Genomic DNA, 20,841 nt, shown 5'->3' with positions numbered 1-20,841 from the left:
GGTTACTTTACCTTTGTTAGGGGTAATCTTGTTACATGGAAGAGTAAGAAACAAAATGTGGTAGCACGATCTAGTGCTAAAGCAGAATACAGAGGTATGGCTCAGGGAGTGTGCAAATTGTTATGACTTAGAAATTTGCTACAAGATTTGGATATTAATCTTAAATGTGCTATACAGCTGTACTGTGACAACAAGGCAGCCATTGATATTTCACATAATCATGTGCAACATGATCATACAAAACATGTGGAAGTTGATCGTCACTTTATAAAAAAGAAGCTAGACGCGAAAATCATTAGTTTTCATTTTGTTTCTACAGAATAGCAACTTGCCGATATGCTCACAAAATGAGTGTCTAAAATGACCTTTTATGATTCACTTAGCAAGTTGGGCATGGTTGATATGTATGCACCAACTTGAGGGGGAGTGTCGGCGTGAATCCGGCGTAAATCACGGGCCGTGATTCACAGAGTAATTAGTGTTAGATTAGGCTATATATTTGTTGAATCTGTGTTTGAATTCATTAAGCAATAATCAATATAATTCCAGTTTGAAATGATTTGTGCATGTATTACTTAATTTGTAGTTCAGTTCAGTAGGATTGAAATAAATCTGGTGCGACTCATAGTCACAAATGGATGACCTCGTAACCCCCTTGAGTTGAGTTATGCATGGCCTACAAATAAGTTATATAGGGTAGAGATAGTTTCGTGCGGTTCATTGTCACGTAATTGTTGACTTGTGCATCTCATACCTCATTGGTAATTTTTTTGCCTTTATCGAGATAGTGAGGACTGAGTGGCGAAGCTGGAGTTTGTGCAATTCTGTACATTAATGGCTATCGAGTGTGTTTTGAACTAGAATTAAAGAGCTTCCGAAATGGCATAGTTAAATATTGGTCATTTTGTTCAGTGGTTCTTCTGGTCTATATGATTCAAAACTCTGCGGGCTTCACAGGATAATTAGGCGGAAAGTACGTCTATCGTGTAGTATTAAAAATCTAAGGATATGGGAAATGGTTTTGTGGTCAAACGCTGTTATATGCTGCAGTATGTCATGATCATTTAAAGTGAAGCATGATATACTATCATTGCTGTTGAATTTATGAAAGGAATAGTTTGCTTGATTGATTTAAGATTCAATCTTGACTGCCATACAGGAAATGAGAATATGAGATGCATTCACCTCAATAGATACCGGATAAAAATGACTCAAAATCTTGAACCAGTATCTGGCATGCTATTGTTCTTGTAAAGATAATTTGTTTTTAAAACTTCAATTTATACCAGATAAAAACTTTGAATCCTGAACCAATATCTGGCTTCCTATTGTACTTGTAAAGATGATCGGTTCTTTTAATCTCACTCTTATTTTCTCCCTCCAACTATTGATTTAAATATGTTATAAAGTGGTTTTGCTTCTCCAAAAGGTTGAAGGTATGGAAATTGGTGTTACCTTAGCTTTGAAAGACCAACAAGGAAGTCTTAAGCTGTCTGTTTTGGATTGTGGATGCTATGTGAAAGATATCTCCATCAAGTTAGATGGCGGAGCATCTTGGCTTAACCAAGGGTATGCGATTCTCTTAATAGATTTTGCGTGGCAGATAAATATGCCTCTTTGTTTCTGTTAATTATCCTTACATTTCCCTTCTCTCCTCCCTTTTAATAGTTGAATCTTCGTCTGTCAACTGAGAGTCTGAGACCATGTAATCTGATATTTTCTTTTCAAAGTCGTGATCCCTCTTACCGTCTTTCAGGTTAGTAGATGCTTTCGGCGGGCAAATAGTTTCTGCAGTTGAAGAAAATATATCTAGAAAAGTCAAAGGTTGATCCCTCGTCACTACAATCGCTTCCTAAGCAAATTGAGCTGGATGATGTTGCTGCTTTGAATGTCACCTTGGTGGACAATCCTGTGCTGAATAAGTATTCCATTGAATTTCAGATTAATGGTCTATTCACAGCTCCTAGTGATGATTTAGCACCCAGCTTCAACCATAAAGGTTCAGTAGATCCTCTTCCGCCCAGTGATCCAGCTAAGATGGCTGAGATATCATTACATGAAGATGTCTTTAACTCGGTGTGTTTGGTCTATTTCAATGTAAGTTTCATTATATTCTTTTCCCGGAAAATACTGAAAATGGTTGTTATATGATCATATGTTGGACAGATATAATTTTAATGCTTATATGGTCATTGATCTCCGTTCTTTGCATACGGCTCCTTCTCAGATTATCTGAAATTACCAAACTAGTCACTACTAACTGTCTCTGCCTTGCCTGATTGGCACTTCTATAGCATAGAATTTAAGTTGCAAGGATACAAGCTGAATTTTTTTTTCTCATTTATGAGTTCAGGCAAACTATTTGAACTGGATTATTAACAAAGTACCAGATCAATCCCTGTTAAACACTGCTGGATGGAGATATATTGTTCCTCAACGTACTGTACAAGCAGTATCCAAACAAGGATATGGATCTTAATGCTCCTGTATCTTCTCAACCAAGCATTAAAGTTGTGAACAATGGCATTGACATTACTGTTTACTCTGATGTGACCATTGATGTCATAGATGATGAAGTAACACCAGTTGCGTGTATTACGATGGTATGCTACTATGCTTAATTAATGCAAGCATACTCGGGTTAACTCTAGCACTCCATTTTACATCAGCTTTTACTCCTTTGTGCCTAATTGTTCATTTTGTTTTTCCACTCGCGGTTTGTTAATGCAGCACATTCATGCTTCTTGTACTCCAGAGATCCTGAGGAATAAACTAGCTGGTATTGTTAAATTGAATGATTTTACCGCATCTTTGAAGTGGAGCAAAATTGGTAACATACACATGCATCTGGTTCACGTACATTCTTGTATATATCAAGAAAGTGCCCTTCTTTATATAAGGCTGTGATTGGCTCTCAGCCACCTTATAAACATCAAAGTATTGTTATTGCGGTTTGGTCAGCAGAGCAGTCCTGTTTTTTTTTATGTGGGAGCACAATCTTACAATAGTACATGCTTGATTGTAATTGCAGAAATTATATCTACTTCATCCGTAAGAGTTGAGTTTTAGTACTGAGCCTGATATCAGCTTGGATTTTTTCGTGAATTAGCTGGTCTTTAGCATCTTTGAACATACAGCCTGGAGTACTTGAGAAAGTTTCTGCTTTCCTCTTATTGTGTTCTATTTTGTATCAACTTCATCAAGAACTATATACTTCAGGCAGTATTGTCGACAATCCTCAAAACTGTTGTCGTGCCTTATGTGAATTTATGGCTCTGGAAAGGACTACCTCTACCACTTCCGCATGGATTTACCCTTCAAAATTCTGAAACCTTCTCCGCCAATTCAAGGCTTACTATATACAGTAATGTTATGTTTGCAAAACAATGATCGAAACATTGTCAGAAGGATGTTCGTTCAAACCAGAGTTATACACCAATATACAGTAGTGTCGGTGCTTATTTGCTGTGTGCATCAATGTAGTAGTTTATAGAAGCCAAGGCTAGTTTCTAACTTTTGTACATTAGATCATTGTTGAAACCTTAGTTAAAAGCTGAGGTTAGTCCAGCGAGTTTGCTTTCTTGTAAATGCAGTTCTTTTTTTTAATTCTCATGCAAAAAGTTTTAGTTACTCAATGCTCAAAGTATAAGGAAAAACGATTCCTAATAATCACTCGCATGCGTTGAAGGATTGCCGGTGAGTTGGGACTATTAAAAATCCTACGTTGTAAACGTTATGGTGTTTGAGGACCTTGACTATAGTGATGCTAGTCAGTTTGTACTTTGTAGTCAAATTAAGATTCAAGAATTATAAACTTATTAATACCGACGGATAAAATTTTAGCTAAATGAGGCCCTGTTCATAGACAAGTAACTAAGAATACCACACCTTTAATTCGTCAAAAATTACATCATGAATGTCCTCTCCTCTTGCCAAAACTGAACCCTAGAAATATGAAGGACCCTATTTGCTGGACCATGAGCAACTTTGTTGCAACTCCTAGTAATCTTACTCCGCTGAATCTGATCAACGCTGACTTGCAAAGATTTTTGCTTGGCACAATATCATTCTTACTCAAAAACAATGGACATTTGCAATTTGTAATGATCCTACACATCATGGTGGATCAAGAGTGAGCTTAATGGTTCGTTTATGGCTGTTAATTTATTTAATTTATATTATTTCCACAGAAAAAAAATCATGTTTATGTTTCCAACATACTGTAACGGGTTCCACATCACTGAACGGGGTCAAACACATATACATGGCACTTCCACTAAACGATCCATTTTTTTGTCTTTTAAATGGATGACTCATTCACTAATTTTTCGATTATATTTTTACATCTCTACCGTTTAATTTTTAGAGTCTAATATGTAAATTATTTCTGTAAAATTTCACTTAAAATAAAAGTTTTAAGCAAGGAGCCAGATCATATTGGGGCATCATAGGAACGGAGACAAGGCGGGGTCTAGTGAATGCACATTTAGGCAGTGCATGTTAAACCATTTCCAGACTATGAAGGCACGAAACCCAAAATTATTGTTTTTTGTGTATGAAAAGAGCAGAGTCTCCACGCAAGACATCGATTATTGGCTAGATTACTAATGGATCAGAGACATAGTTCATACTTCAATCACCCATGTTCAAGATAAAAAATTCTGAGTATTTCTTGTGTTCGTTGCAACTTCTGAAGAAACCAATTGTGAGAAGTGTCCACACAGCCGGTAAACCAATTGAGGGCTCTGTTCGAAATATCGGCGATATCGCCGATATATCGCTGATATTTCGAATCCGATACGATAAGAGCATATCGGTCAAAATTTATCGGTCAACGCAAAAATGATGGTCAACAGTCAAATATCGGTCAAATTTTGATTTTTTTTTATTTTTTCAATTTTTTTAATTTTTTAATATTTATTTCCTCTTTTTTTGCAAAACTTATATTTTTTTTCATTTTTCATATATATTTTTAATTTATATAAATTTTAAATATATATATGATGAATTTCAGGTCTAAATAATCATTCTTAAATACCTATTTTTATTATTAGATGTCGTTCGTGTACTTTAATTGTCATTAAATCAAGTATTTATTTTCTTTAGTTTACTTAATACCGTTTTTTTAGTTTATTTGGTACATATTAAAGTATAATTTTATAAATTTTATTGAAAATAAGCAAATCCGATAAAATCGATATATCCCCGATAAAACCGATATATCCCCCGATATATTGTTTTACCTCTCGACCGATACGATGCCGAAAACGATATTTAGACCATTGATTGAGGGGACATCATCACTACAAAACTTGCTTCGAGATAGTGATTTTCTCCAACATATTCATGGGGGTAAGCCGTACAGTTTTTTTTTAGACAGTACAGCATGAAGAGAATATAAGTGAAGAAGAATTGATTCTTGCGAAGTACCATGCAGAAGGATATAATATTGATACAGATTTGGATCAGGATTGATTGAAGTCTGCATTCGTTTTTTGCTTCTTCTAGTTTTGCATGTGACCTTTTGACAGTATTAATGGTTTTGTAATGACTAAAACATGTTGGATTCACCTAGACAGAAGGCTACCTCATTTATGTTAGGATGCATACAAAACAATTAGTCATTGTCATTTTTCCAATTTATAAAAAAATCAATCAATGAGTTTTGCATCCTCTTTGAATTGAAAGTTTGATATTATTAACTCGATTGTAACAATCACATATCAATTACTGTAGTTTTCAGTCACTTTGTATTCATTTCATAAAATCTTGTTTGCAAATAAAACTTCTTGATTCTTTTCATATTGGTTAAAAACTTAAAATATAACTTTTATTTTAAGTAAAGTTCATCCAAACACACCATAAGAGTATTGCTAGGTATCAAAACCTAGCCGCACATAGAGCCCCCGTGCTTTAATAGTCTCTGAAACCAAAAATCTCACGGCGTTAGTCGTGATTCTCATCCCTCCTCCATCACACAATCATGTCTTCCAACCTTGAATTGGTGACGGCAAGTTTTGTCGCCTCCCTTGCGCTCGCACTGGGAGATGAGGACGACGTGATCGACATCTCATACATGAACAAGGAAACAAAGGTGTGAACCAATTCCATACTCTACCTCCTTGCCAAGCCTCTCACCACCAAATCTTATACCATTGGCGATTTGTAATCCCAATTTCGTAGGGTTTGGTTCTCAAGCGCGGCATCAAGGTGTTGTCTCAACCAAACAAAAGTTTGTTTTCAAGTTTAACTTGGCGTATGATCGCAACAATGTGTTTTGGGGAGATCTACTATCTAAAGGCCCCAGACAAAATTATGCTTGAGATTTTTTCTGATAATTCTGTTAGCCCTAATGTTAAAAGGGCAAAGACAAAATTATGCACGATGAGCATCACCATCTTGTCTATCTTATCCTCGCTCAAAGTCCAATCATCGACATCAAATTGAAGCAGAAGATCCCCAAAAGCAACACCTCCTGCTCTCAATTAAAACCACCTCCAAACCGAAACCCCAACTACTGTCACTGCTCTACACTTGGTTAACCGTTCGAGCACCGAATCCTCCATCGCTACTTCGAGACTAACTCTGGTTCCACACTCCGATTAAAAAAAGAAAAAGAAAATAAATAGAAGGTCCAATATAAACCGGGTGCAGCTTAACCGACCCGGGTCATTGACATAGATACATCGAAAGACGAAATAACCCTCGGCATTGTGTTGCGCCTCTCCTCTGCTCTCTCTCTCTCCCTCGCCCCCATTGAGATTTTGAACCCATTCACTCCTTCCTTCCTTCCTTCCTTCCTTCCTTCCCTCATTTTAACCAATACAAACCCCTTTTTAACCCAATCTGTTTTACCCGCCAATTTCCCTCCTTTTCAAACCCGGCGGCCCTACCCCTAGGGTTCCTCCGCCTCCCCCTCTCTGAAGAACCATCCATGGATCCCGACGCCGAACCGGTGGCTTCCCCTGTTAAGAAGCCCAGATGCGATGCGGACTTGAAGCGAGTCGCCGAGATTGTGCTGGCTCTGTCCACCTTGGCCAAGATTCGAGGCGGCGAGAAGCCGACCGAGCCGGAGATTGGGCTCATGGAGGAGGCTAGGGCTAAGCTCGTCGAGCTCTGCGAGGGTTTGCCGCCCAAGGAGATTGTCGCCAGGGATGCGATTGCGGCTGTGATTGAGAATTTGGGGATGAATGCGATTCTGAAGGAGCAGCAGGGGTTAGGGTTTCGAGGTCCGAAATTGACTGTGGCGGAGAAGTTTGCGTTGACTAAGAGGAAGGTGAGGAGTCGAATTGTTATCACGTTAAATATTTGATTTTGTGTTTGGGTTCGATATGGTATTGGAGTGGTTTGGTTTTAGCATGACTCTGTAGGCAAACATCTTGTTTGATGGCAGATAGGTGCCTTTGAATAATTAAGTCTCTTATTTAGAATCTGTTGGAATTTTTGTAGATGGATGAGTCAAAGAAATATGCTGCACATCCTTCTCAACCATTAAAAATAAGCTTTAATGCAGCAGCTGAAAGCCCTGGGATGCCACATACTGCTCGTATGTCAACAGATAACCCCAACCACGCACCAATGGCAACAGGTGGTTATGTGGCTTCTCCTCTTGTTCATGTTTCCACAGCGACTCCTGCATCTGCACAGTACCAGTTGTCCGTGGGTTCTGGCAGTGTCCCCGGAAGAGATTCATCTTCCCCAGCATTGCCTAGAGGGGAAAGAGTACAGTCAAGAACTGATGGAGGAGCCAATGGGTCTTTTGCGTATCAAGTGCAAGGTAACGAATGTTGTTCAGTTTTAGTCTGTAGTAAGGTGCCATTCTTTGAAAGTAATTACCTTACTTATTAGAATGCTGTCTTCTCTCTGCATATCAAAGTATTTACATATTATATGTATCCATGTGCAGCGAATTCTTCTGCAAATCATCCATCTGTTAATGCTTCAACTTGGTCAACTCAAACTCTGAGTGGACCAGAAAACAAGGTGCCGAATCATACTTCTGTCAGGGTTGAAGGGACTGCTGGTATGGGTAAGCCACCAATGACTTCATCAGCAAAAGATCTGAATTCTAGGTCCTTTGCCTCTCAGCCATCTTCTGGACATGTGCCTGGCGGACACCAGCCTTCACAAAAGATTCGCTTTATTCAAACTTCGTCACTTCCTACTAATCACAATGAAATTGCGAAAATTATTCAGAAAATATTGCAACCACAGCTTCCTGATCATCCCACATGGATCCCTCCATCAAGGGATTACATGAGTAAGGCTTTGACTTGCCAAACTTGCCAGGTTAGCATCAATGAGGTAGATAATGTTCTCATCTGTGATGCATGTGAAAAAGGATATCACATTGCATGTGCACAATCACCTAACCAGAGAGGGATTCCTAGAGGTGAATGGCACTGTGCAAGATGCTTGTCGCTAAGCAATGGCAAGCCTTTGCCTCCTAAGTACGGGCGTGTTATGCGAAGTAATATACAGTTAAAAGCCCCTTCCAGCACGGTCCCTTCCAGTACAGTTGCTTCCAGTACGGTCTCTTCTAGTACCGTCCCTTCTAGCATGGTCCCTTCCAGTACCGTCCCTTCCAGCATGGCTGTAGCTCAGAGGTCCTCGGGGAATAAAGTCGGAGATTTAGATCCAAAGATCTATGAGCAGAAGGTAAATGCACATGTAACCTCTGTTTCACAGAATCCTGCTCATGTAGTTGGTATGAGCACAAACAGTGTCAAGTCGGAAACAGATCCTGAAGTTCCATTTGCAAGAGAAACTCAAGAATATAATGTACCATCAAGCAGTGTGAATACAGATGAGAAACCTGTTTCTGAAAGTATCCTGTCAAGTGAAACGTCATCCAAACAAATCAGTATTCCTGAATTATCTGCATCGGATAGGAGACCTTCTGACTTAACAAATAAAGATGCTGATCCCAATATTTCAGCTGCAAGTGAAACTGATGGCAATAAGCTTCCATTAAGCAGTAACCATATGGATGAGACTACTCTTTCTGGAAGTTTTCTGTCTGATGAAAGTACATCTCAACAGATATATATTTCTGATTCATCCAAATCTGATAAGAGACCTTTTGAACCAAGGGCAGAATCGCCAGCTGATTTATGCTACAAGGATTCTGATCCAAATATTTCAAGTGCAACAGAAGCACCAGGGAATAATTTTCCACCAAGCAGTCAAGATACAGATGAGAAACCTCTCTCTGGATGTTTCATGTCTGGTGAAAATTCCACTCAAGATACTTCTGAATCATCTAGACTATTTGAATCAAGTGCAGAGCCTCCTGCTGATTTATCCAACAAAGATGCTGATCCAAGTATTTCAAGTGAAAGAGAAATGCAAGGTAATAATTGCTCAACAAGCAGTAAAAGTGTGGATGATAAACCTCGTCCTAGAAGTTTCCTTTGTGGTTCCCAACAAACTGATAATTCTTAACTATCTTTATTAGATAAGATTCCTTATAAATCAAAAACAGAATATTCTGCTGACTTCCCCAATATAGGTAATGATAAGTATGTTCATTCTCTACTCGTTTCTAACTCAGAAGTTGTTGTTGACCTAGCAGGGGTTCCGATCTGCAAAGAAGATCCCAGCTGTTCCATTAGCAATGACCAAGATAATGTACAAGAGAATACTTGTGAAAGTCTTGTACTTAGTAGTGGGACACTAGAGCATTCTGGAGTTACATCCGATGGCTTGCGACCTGTTGAATGGATCGGTGATCCAATTCAGATTGTCAGTGAAAAACACTTTTACCGTTCTTGTCGCATAGATGGAGTAACATATGAGCTACAAGAACATGCTCTCTTACAGTCTAGTCATGGCATATTGATACCCTCTAAGCTTCAGGCAAGTAATTATTGGACCATCCCTTGGTTGCTGTATTTTAATATTTTGAATGTTATAATAATGTTATTATGTACGTCAGTCATGTTGTAAATGAACTTTTATTTCTGTCACCAAGCTATGAGTGATTGTGTTTTGAAGCTTCTTCATCTCCTTGCAGTCATTGTGGGAGGATATGAAAACGGGGTCAAAGTGGGTTATTGTTAACAGTTGCTACTTTCCTACTGACATACCAGAGACTGTTCATGCACCTACACCTGAAAGTAATGAGGTACACTTCTTGTATACATAATTGTATATGTATTTATGTCTTGCTAAATGTTTTATACTCGTAGTGTTTATATTTCTATTGGTGTAATTCCTGTTACACACTATTCGTAGCATAACTTTTCTTCAATTATATTATTCCTAGTTATTTTTATCTATGGAAGGCCATATTAAAAACATTGTTTTTCCATAACAGGTGTATGAATCTAATCATGAAAGCACTGTAATGGCGGGCGTCATTATAGGACCATGCAAAGTTCTTTCTCTTGCTGAGTTCAATAAAGAAATTGAAAGACGGAGCCAATTAGGAGATGATTCAAATAATGAACTACGACCAGTTTTCATGTGCAAGTATGACTCCTTCAACTCTTACATATCATCCAAATAATTCATAGTTTTGTACATGTATTCTAAATGAAGAGTAGAGATCATTTCTTTGTGTGTACAGATCATTTTTTTGTTGGACTGAGTTTTCGGTGCACCTCCACTAAGGGATCCCTCAAGTTCTCAGGTGGAGGGATCCCACGGGGTGCACCTTGCGTAGTGTTTCAAAAATCTACTGTAAAACGTCGCCATTGTTTGAATACATGGTTTACTGAACCACTTTATCTAATAGTTGATTTGTCGTTCATTTGAACCATGCAGTCATATAGATAGAGTTATATACTTATACTGTGATTTTCTTCCCCTAATTCACCTTTTTATGTTACATTATCTCGGGCTAAAGATCAAACTCTTTCCAAGACCAAAGAAACAAAGATCGAGCTCTTTCATTTCTTGCAAAAGATTTGCTGCTTTGCATACATGGGTGGTTGCGCGTGTCCGCTTGCACAAAACGTTGGCACTGTAAAATGATCATATTATTTCTTAGATTTCATCCCATATTGGGGGGAATATTATAATCCGGTTTTTTATGGATACATGATTGTATGTTCTTATATATTTGCAGATGGAATTATGATGAGTCCAAGGGATTATTGCAGCCTGTTTCCCAATAATCCTGATATAAGTGCAGTACTGGTGGTTTCCTATTCTTACCCTTGTGGCAACTTGGTCATGCACTCTTTGATCAGGTATCCGAAAGACGTTGTGATATCTTTGTATATTTTGTAGCTCTGCTTATTGCTTTAGTTAATTGTATTGAATAATACTCCTTTGCGGTCCTGTGAAGTCGACTAGTATTTAATGCTGTGTAGAACAACTTTATTTAGCTAACTAATGATAATTATTTGGTGAATATACACCTATTGGAGTGCCACCATTATGTTGCATGTACATTAGAGGTTTGAGGAAATGTCTAATACTATGTCATTAGTTCTGTCATTGTCGGGTTCTTGATGTTTGAATTTGAGATGCGTCGGATCTACATACGACCTTTAGTATCTCTAAATTTGGGCAACTACTATGTCTTTCTGATCTTTTCCAGTCCCAACTCCCAAGTGATTCGTAGTTGTATAAATCTTACCCCTGCTAGAAATATTCATGGTAGTGGCTCACTGAGTTTTTGTGAATACAGGTATTTTCTGTTTCCAATGGATGGAGTTCCATATTCATCTCTTCCTTTCTTTTTTTGGGAATAAATCATCTTTTTGTATGTAAACTAGGTTATAGTTGTTTTGTATGTAAAATGACAATCGCGAGATTGGTGCAAAAATTTAATGTAATCCTTCTCTCCCATTTGGAGCAGTCACTTTGGAATGAAAAGTTACCAGTGAAATCATACGGAATTCATCATTTTTAAATTATTTATGAAACTAAATTATTTGGAGAAAAGATTCATAGTACCGACTTGCACTGACATAATTATGAATTGATGACTGACTAATAACATCATTCTCAAAAAAAAAAAAATCGAAGTGCATGCACTTTTTGGATATTAGAAGAATACTAGAAATATCGTTATATCAGACTAGATGATATAAAAGGTGCTAGATAACTTCCACTTTGCTTGGAAAATTGTTGTGTTCGGAGAGTTTTTTGGATTCGAGAATAAATAGGAGGATGAATAAATGCACACCAGAATTATTAGGCAAGCTGCAATAGCCAATGAGGCAAACTTAACCCAACCAGGCAGCCTAGATTCAGCAAAGGCCACCGTCGCCGTCGTAGTAGAGATCTACCTCGCCAACCATTGCAGCACACCCGAACCACGAACTGGGGTTACAAACTCACAAGGAACGATTACGACTGTAAAGAGAGTTGCATGTAACCCTTTCAACCCTCTCCCTTATAAGAACGTGATATAAAGCATCAGCACACCCGAACCACGAACTGGGCTTTCAGCGCCGCTTCACTGCGTTCAGGGCCTCTCTTTTTGGGAAAGATTTATCTTCGATATCAATGATAATATCGACAACAACAAAAATAAGTGAAATTAATATATCCACGCAGCAAGGTGCAAGGTGCAAGGTGCAAGTGAATTTCAAAAGTGGAGCACCATACCCGGTCACTGAGGTCTTAAGGAACAATAGAAAAACTAACAGCAGACGTGAAAGGCACGCTAAGAATGCAAGTGCATCTTCGTGCGTGAAATCAGCAGATCAGCTCATAAAAGCCAAAATTACATGGGAATTATGATTATACATCCGGTTAGAAAATTATTAAAAGAAACCCTAAATTACATGCAGACTTCTCATTCCCAATACCGTTGAAAATGATTGAGTAGTTTCTATGGCTATAACTAGGTCAGAATCTCAGGGATTTTTTATGCTTGCTTCTAGTACGCACATCTCTTACTCTGTTGAATTGGCTAGCTCAGTCGTTCAAATATGATTATACTTTGATTCTAACTATCTATAATATTAACCTAAAATAGACGAGTTGAGTTTGTATTCTAGATACAATATTACTTTTGGAGTTTGGAGTGCTCGACTAATTATACAGTATTATTTTTCTGACAATTAGAGACGATTTCAACTAATAGTAACTAAGTTAATCTTAAACGTACATTCCCACATTATAGAGTTAATATTTCATGATTTCATCAGTTATGTAGGTTATATAAATGTTCTGAAATCTTTAATTCTTTCAATGAGCACAAAGCACGGCGGAACAACTTAGAATACATGTCTCTGATCACGTCCATATATGGTTTTCTTCACCTTCACACTAATCTGATGCATCAGCAAAAGATATCAGGAACATGGGCCAAATAGATGAGGAAAACCATGCATATACATATCTGAAAATTCAAAATCCAATCTTCTAACACAATCAAGCATAGCAAAATGAATATGTATCTTGGAAGATTGGATCTATCTATAAGAAATTTACGATATAGACGAGGCTAGAACCTATAAAATGATTTCATAGATATCTATATGTCACAGAGTCGCGTAGACTTGTCTTTGTGACTTTGTCGTCACATAACACAACCTTATGTTTGATTGTGCTCCACATTCTTAGTACCAAACAGGTCCAAACTATTGGTGTGTTTTGAATGATTGTAGGAGGTTGTTCCTCCAATGAGTTACAAAATTATATATATCCTTCTATGATAAGGGTGTTCGTGTTGAAAGTGGATAACCATTTATCCGAGTCTGCCTTTAAGAGGCTAAAAATTTTGTCCCACAGAAAAAAATCTAGAGAATCAGATCATTCCCAATGTAGTTATTAGCTTACACTCTCACAGATACAGGTTGTTGGGCAGAAATTTATTGTGTCTGGTGTCCTATCTATGAACCAACGATCATCATATCTTCTGTGGCATGCATGGCATCTTCTCGTATTGCCTCCACCCTCAGATAAGACTTAAGTTCTTGCTCTATCGTTGCCCCTGCCGGCCGGCCATTTTCCGTACTACTACCTGAAAGTGATATGTAATTAGTGGTCGATCGACATATCAACTACTTGTTCTATCTACGAATTTTATAGTTTTGCGAAAGTACAGTACGTAGGAAGTCTGGATTATCATAGTGGCCAATTATGCTCGCTGGCTAGCTGACGTTGGGTGCCGGCGGACGAAGATGCATTATTGATTCGTAAACCCTAATCCCATCATAGCTTCTGGAATCTGGAGTACAGGACCATTATGCCAAGTTGCGAACATCTTCAAGTACGTACTGCAGTAGCAGAGGGGGACCAATGTCTAAACTTTACATGACAGTTTTTAGGTAAGTGAATAAAATACTCCTGTAAAATTCTCTTGGGTCTGCTCTCTCTCTCTCTCAATTTACCCGGCTTTTTTGTTTTTTTTCAACGTGATCTCTCAAAATTTACCGGGCTGGAGCCGGGTTAGCTCTCATGTAGGTCCACCACTGTGCAGTAGTGCTCTACGTACCCTAGCTGCTTCTCTAATGTTGTCGTAGACCTAACTCCTTTGTTGTATTATTCACACGAAGAAAGCCATGATGAGTAAAGAAACGGTAATTGATTCATAGACGACTCGAAACTCTCAAATTCGCTAAGAAAAGACAACGAAGTCTATAGAAATGTGTATGCACTTATGTACGTTGATGGGTTGATCTTGATCAATTTGGGTATCTTGATCAATATACATCCGTTCTGTACAAACGTCACATGAGTACAAGTAAAGATCGAATTATTGCCTACACTCCAGTAGATGTCGTGGTGATATACACACAGACACTGTTTCAGACAAACTGAAAGTTTGAAGGAACATTAAAGATCGATGAAATTTTCCTCTCATGCATTCTGGTCCCATATGTCTCCGAAGGAGACAAGCCAGCCGCCCTTCAAGCAACAATTGTATTTTACTGCATCTTCGAATCCTTGACCTCCATATCCAAATAAACCAGTCGACAGATTAAGCTTCATATATGACACAATAGCACAAAAGCATTTACAACTACCATCCTATCTTTTGACCACCTTATTACTCACCATGTTCAACTTTCACACCCTTTTCTTCAAGAAACCCTAAAGCCTGGATTGGTTAATTGAAGTCACCCTCAGTCCAACGGCCACATTGACTGCAAAGTAGAGCTATTCTGATGGAAAAGGAGGGTTCGCAGTGACTTTATATGAAGCTTTTGCATGCCCTAATTGGGAGGAAGGATTACAGAAAGCAAAAGCTGTAGGATTTAGGGTAGTATTATTGAGGGGTAAGGACTAAGGAGGTTAAAGATGGTTAAAGAGAATTAAAGGTGGGTGGACAAAGAAGAAGAAAGTTGGCCGGCTTTTGTTTCATTTGAACCGGCGATTATCACGGCGGTGTGCAAGTAGACTTTGAGTCGACACAGCATCAGAAAGAAGCTGCAAAAAGAGGGTCGTAGTCTCATATATAGGTCATATGATACCATTAGTTTCTGGAAAAGCAGCACAGAGCAATAATTAATAAGATAGGGTAGAATTTAAAATTTAAGAGTTCGATCACCAAACACGAATTTGTAATATCCTTTGTTTCTTTACCCTTGGAATCATATATGTTGCATGTCTATAAAAATTTGGATAATGCTCTTCCTTGCTTGTTTTGTTTGTACGATTTAATTTCTTCTAAACGGAAGATGATCTTGTGCCAATTGCCAAAGAAAATAGCGCATGCTTATATATATTTATACATGTTGGAAATTTATGATCTTCTTTTTGTGACTATTGAGAAAGAATACATATATATATATATATATATATATATCTTAATTTAGTCTTTAGGAGTATATTCAGGACACCAATGTCTATTTGCACCATGGACGGTGCAAGTCATGTGCACTGTTAGTCAAATAACACCGTTAGTTGAAAAATATACCAAAAAATCTTCGTCTCAGCAACCATTCAATTTTCCAGAACTGTTAAAGATCATATCTTAAATCCATGATTATATTCTCACACATCTTTCTCATTATTTGAATCAATTTCACACCGACCCAATTAACCATCATCGATCAAATTGACTGATGCTTACAATTCATGGTCTCTGATTCTTACTTATATTCGAACTACCAAGAAATTTAGAATTTCATAATTGCTTTTCTTGAAAATTTAAATTAGATACTATATTCCAAAATGTAAGAAATCATAATGGTTTTCAACATACCCAATAACTTATATTCCAAAATTGCTTTTTCTTGGATTCAATTATTGCTTCTTCTTTTTTTAGAACATACCCAGAAATTTAAAATTCCAAAATTGTTGAGCTCCATATCTTGATTGTAAAGTGCAGAGATGGAAAAGACTCAAAACTTGGCGGTTTGGGGGGGGGGGGTGTTTGTGAGTAGAATTGAGGGATATTATCAATGGAAAATATGAAGTGTCAAATTCATGAAGATATAAAAAAAGGATTTGATCAATCTGAACACCTGGTAATTTGCAAGATTTCTACCGTAGCAAGTAGTTGATTGAAGCTTAGAAGAAAATAGGAGGGAAGAGAAGATCGATGGTGAAAACCCAATTGGTTGAGTTGTTCTTCAATCTTCACCAGTGTTTTAAAAAGCGTACCTAAGGCGTAAAATGCGTAGGCTAAAAGGCGCACACCAAGGTGGATGCGTTTCAGGGCGCGTTTTGAAGCGCGAAAGGCAAAGACCGTAATTTTTTTTAAATTTAAGATTTTTTTTATTTAAAAAATTATTTTTTTTGGACAAGGTGTTTTAGGTTTTGAGGTTGAGATTTTAGAATGACCACTTTTACCAATTCCCTCTACCAAACTTATGTTGGTGTTGGAGATGAAGTTGTTGGAGGTGTCAGTGTTGAAGATGATGGTGATGATTACATTTAGATGATGATTTAAATGGTGATATTCTAATTGATGATGATGACGATTTTGAAGCTTGAAGCTAGTTCAAACATTGTTATTTTTTTTTCAAGACTAGTTAGTACTTTAATATATGGATTTATGTTATGCAAGGTGATTTGATTAATTGCATGGTTTTGATATGTATTTGTTATGAATGAATAACCATTTATCATGTCTATTTTTATTACAAATTATGTTATATATAAGACTAATCAATGCACAAGTATATGAATTCATACATAAGGCTTACGCCTTGGTGAGGCTCTTCCAAAAATGCTCCGGCTACGCCTTAGTCTTTTAAAACATTGATCTTCACCTCTTCAAAACCAGACCATAAAGCATATTTAAAACTAATTGTATTTTATATCCAAAAAAAAAGTATTCGTATTCTCTACTTAACCGTGTTAGTATAGGGGTTAGTGCAATATGTAGAGTTGATTGAATCAACAACCGAGATCATGTTATAATTATTGGTTCACTAGCACCTTGGTGCCTTGAATAAGTTCCTTTGTGTTTCAGTTGAGAAAGTAGTTAACTACTTTACATCAACAGTTCTATAATGTTTACGCATCCATCCAATTACAGGATAACTTGTGTCATCATCTCATGAGATTAGTTGTTACAAATATAATTAACTTGAGGGGTGCATCCAGTGGTGGAGACATAATTTTAGATCTACTGGTGTACGAAAAAAAAACAATATCACCATGTAAAATTTCTTAAAAGATAACAAAAGAAAAATTGTGATTGAGTTGAAAGAGCGAGAGACCATCTACAATTATATATGCTTCTATATTCTACAAGATTTTTCGAATCACACAAAATAGATTTATAGGCTAAATGACTGGGTTAGGAATTCATCTTAGCAATCCATAATTTTTTTTAATCAAAGCAATCCAGAATTTTATGTCAATATCTAAATAGAAATGTTATAATATGAAGATGAAGAATTCATTATAAAAAAAATCACCTCAAATTCATAAAAGACATGCAATACAATTTAAAATTAAGTGGTGGTGAAAAGGTTGGGGGGGGAATAAAGGCTGCAGCTACAATCGAACCTTGCACATCGGAGGAGTTTTAAGTCGTACTCAGTTACTCGCCACTGCGCCAAACAAGGAATATGTGACCCCACCTAAAACCAAATATATGCAAATGTTGACCGGTTGTCTCTGCCCTTGGGTGCATGACTCACGTCTGATGAGATGCAATAAAGAAGACATGTGTCAAATTTTGAGTGGGAGACAGGAAAGGGGCATGCAATTTGGGGCCAGAAGATTTTCTCCCCGTGACTTTTGTTTATCGTGAAATTTGTTGGCTTTTTGCTAATTACCTACTTACCAACACTAACCCTACAAAGGCTAGAAGTCTAATTGAGTATTTGAAAAGGGTTAGGTGCAAATTGAACCTTGATTTCTGGGTGATTATGGTTAAATTAATATGACCATACTTTCATCATTTGGCTTTTAGTAGATATCTTTGATTTCCATTATCCAATGAAGTCCTCATAAAGGCCCGACAATAAAATTGCGTATAGAGTAAAATCCTCATATAAACCATATTTTCTTAAAGGAGATAGCGTTGTAATCATGTCTCGGTGTAAGTATTTGGATACTTGAACTTTTTAAGAAATTTACGATGTACGTTCATCAGTTTATTGTTCTAATAATATGTTGTAGGAGATTTACCAATGATTCTTTGGGGAAATGAAAGAGTGGATAACCTAGCAAATTAATGTTTCATATCTCATTATGATATGCTAACCATGTGATGCTTATAATACTATACATATATACATGTAATTTGTTTCCCTAAATGGAAACAAACAAAGGGTTGGTGTACTCTTTCCTCGTCTGGCATGATCGCTACTTAAGGAGTTATGGTCATCACTTGCTAGTTATAAGTGGCCTGAGTCGTAAATGAACTCAAATCAATTAGGTTTAAGTAAATGCATCCAATTATTTTATCAGCATATTAGAATGACAATGTGAATTTTCAACAATTTCAAAACAAAATCATCAATACACGTACGCTAGGGTTATCAACCCTAGCTATCTCTAACAAATTCACTAATAAAATGTGAACTTATGTATCTAGATAAACAAACTCAAACTTTTCAAAATATATCCAACGAATAAAATGAAGGAGTAAAAAGTAAATGTTGGAAGTGGTGGTAGAGATGGGTCTTAAAATCGCAAGTGACAGAATGTTAAAGAAAGAGTGCCTAGTAATGGTTTCTGGTGATGGGGGAATTATGAAAATAGTAGGAAGATGAGTTAATTTGGTGGAAATGGTGTTGTAGAAAAAAGTGATCCAATTTTAGTGATCTAGAAGGACATGATGAAGAGGAGTTAAGTGTTATGTGAAGAATTAGTCTTAACAACTTTGTTCATTTCTTTTTTGAGAAAATGAGTCTCAACGACTAAACAACTGTAGTTTTAACAAATTAACAACTATATTGTTTTGTGTAACCAAATTTAGTTTACTCTATAAATGAAATTGTAAGCCTGCAGCTTCTTTTCATTTCTACCCCTTAGTCACATACAAAGTTCTCATAATCTACTATGGCTTCAAATGATACGAACATTGATGAGAGCAAGAATGGATTGAAAGTGGAAGACAACAATGGCAGCAATTCCAAATCCCAGGTTAGCTTAGTTGAAACATGCATTCTTGTGTGAACTACAAGACACAAACGGTTGATTTAATATATCTTTCAATTCCATTTAATATATACATATATATATATATATATATCTCTTCTTGGTTGCGGTCCGCACCACTGTTTTGGTGCGGATTTCTATTTTTCGATCGAATTGCATCATCTCCACCGTCTAGTATCTAGATAATAATGTGTAGATCATCTCTGCAAAATTTAATCCAATTTGGTGATTGTTAAAGCCCTCAAAATTACGTTTTTCTATTAAAAACATGAACGGTTCATGTTTGACAGAATTTAGTCCGTCAATTTGTTTTTCAATTTTGAGGACCTTAACGATCACCAAATTTGCTGAAATTTTACTGAGATGATCTACACAATATTATATAAATACTAGACGGTGGAGATGAGGAAATTCGACCGAAAAGTGGTTTAAAATGGAAATCCGCACCAAAACCATTGGTGCGGACCTCCTTATTTGAGAGATATACACATTCTCTCTTACTACCCCTACAAAGACCCCAACGTACTCTTCTCGAAAATAAATTAAAAGATCGTCGTGCCTTCTTGTTGAATTTGTTGTATATATATAGAAAGTTTTTTTTTATCAAAGATTAATTAATTAATTTATTTAAGAAGAATTACAACGAGTTTGGAATCATAATCTAATAGATGATTAATCCACCGGATTTTAGAAATGAAATTTGACTAGAAAACAAAAAGATACAACGGGCCAAGACTCAAAAACATAACAAAACAGGGACTAAGACTAAAACTAGCATTATTAGCTTGAATCCGAGCATGGTCAATTATGAAGGAGAAGGCAAAGCTGAGAATCCTTTTACACCAAAACCTCTAAAAATTCAAACCAAAGAAGCTAACCCAGCTAGGTAGGCCCAAAACAGACACATGCAATAGAAAATGAGAGACAGGGGCCCAAGAGAACAACCACAACACCGACCAAGCAGGTGTCACAGAATGGCGACACCACCGTGCCAAACACTGGGCAGAGCAAAGCTTCAACTTAAAGGCCATGAACCAAATATCAAACCTTGGACAGCCAAGAAGAATGAAATCGGAATCAAGAAACCTCCGAGCAAGGTAGGGAAGGGAGACGAACTCCGAACAAGCGCCAATACGAGGCGAAGTTTATTCAAAATGAAAACAAAAAAGAAGCCGAAGACCCTAGAAGCATAAAAGCTTCCAAATCTAGATCTGATTTAAGAGCGAAAGAGACTAGAAGAAGCAAGCACCGCCACCCAAGATGTCGACCCCAATAGAGAGAACCAACCCGATCCAGATTTGACCATGGCAGAAGCCAACCCGATCCTTGTAAATCTGCCCCTCCGGCAATCCACAACCCAGACGTTAC

At 37.1% G+C, this 20,841-nt stretch overlaps 1 protein-coding gene and 1 pseudogene across 1 annotated transcript; both read left to right on the top strand.

Moving 5' to 3' along the window:
- The first annotated feature begins 1,399 nt into the window (after positions 1-1,399).
- Positions 1,400-3,399, top strand: LOC126787411 (putative BPI/LBP family protein At1g04970; annotated as a pseudogene).
- A 3,400-nt stretch (positions 3,400-6,799) lies between these two features.
- On the top strand, positions 6,800-11,856 carry LOC126787393 (endochitinase A-like). Its single transcript, XM_050513288.1, has 8 exons — positions 6,800-7,276; positions 7,450-7,777; positions 7,907-9,352; positions 9,575-9,858; positions 10,016-10,126; positions 10,319-10,473; positions 11,072-11,195; positions 11,639-11,856. The coding sequence occupies exons 1-7, from the start codon at positions 6,935-6,937 to the stop codon at positions 11,118-11,120; spliced, it is 2,715 nt and encodes a 904-aa protein (XP_050369245.1). The 5' UTR covers positions 6,800-6,934; the 3' UTR covers positions 11,121-11,195; positions 11,639-11,856.
- The last annotated feature ends 8,985 nt before the right edge of the window (positions 11,857-20,841 follow it).

Source organism: Argentina anserina, chromosome 3 (genome assembly GCF_933775445.1).
Source record: "Argentina anserina chromosome 3, drPotAnse1.1, whole genome shotgun sequence".
Classification (NCBI taxonomy): domain Eukaryota; kingdom Viridiplantae; phylum Streptophyta; class Magnoliopsida; order Rosales; family Rosaceae; genus Argentina; species Argentina anserina.
This window is presented reverse-complemented; position numbering and strand designations above follow the sequence as displayed.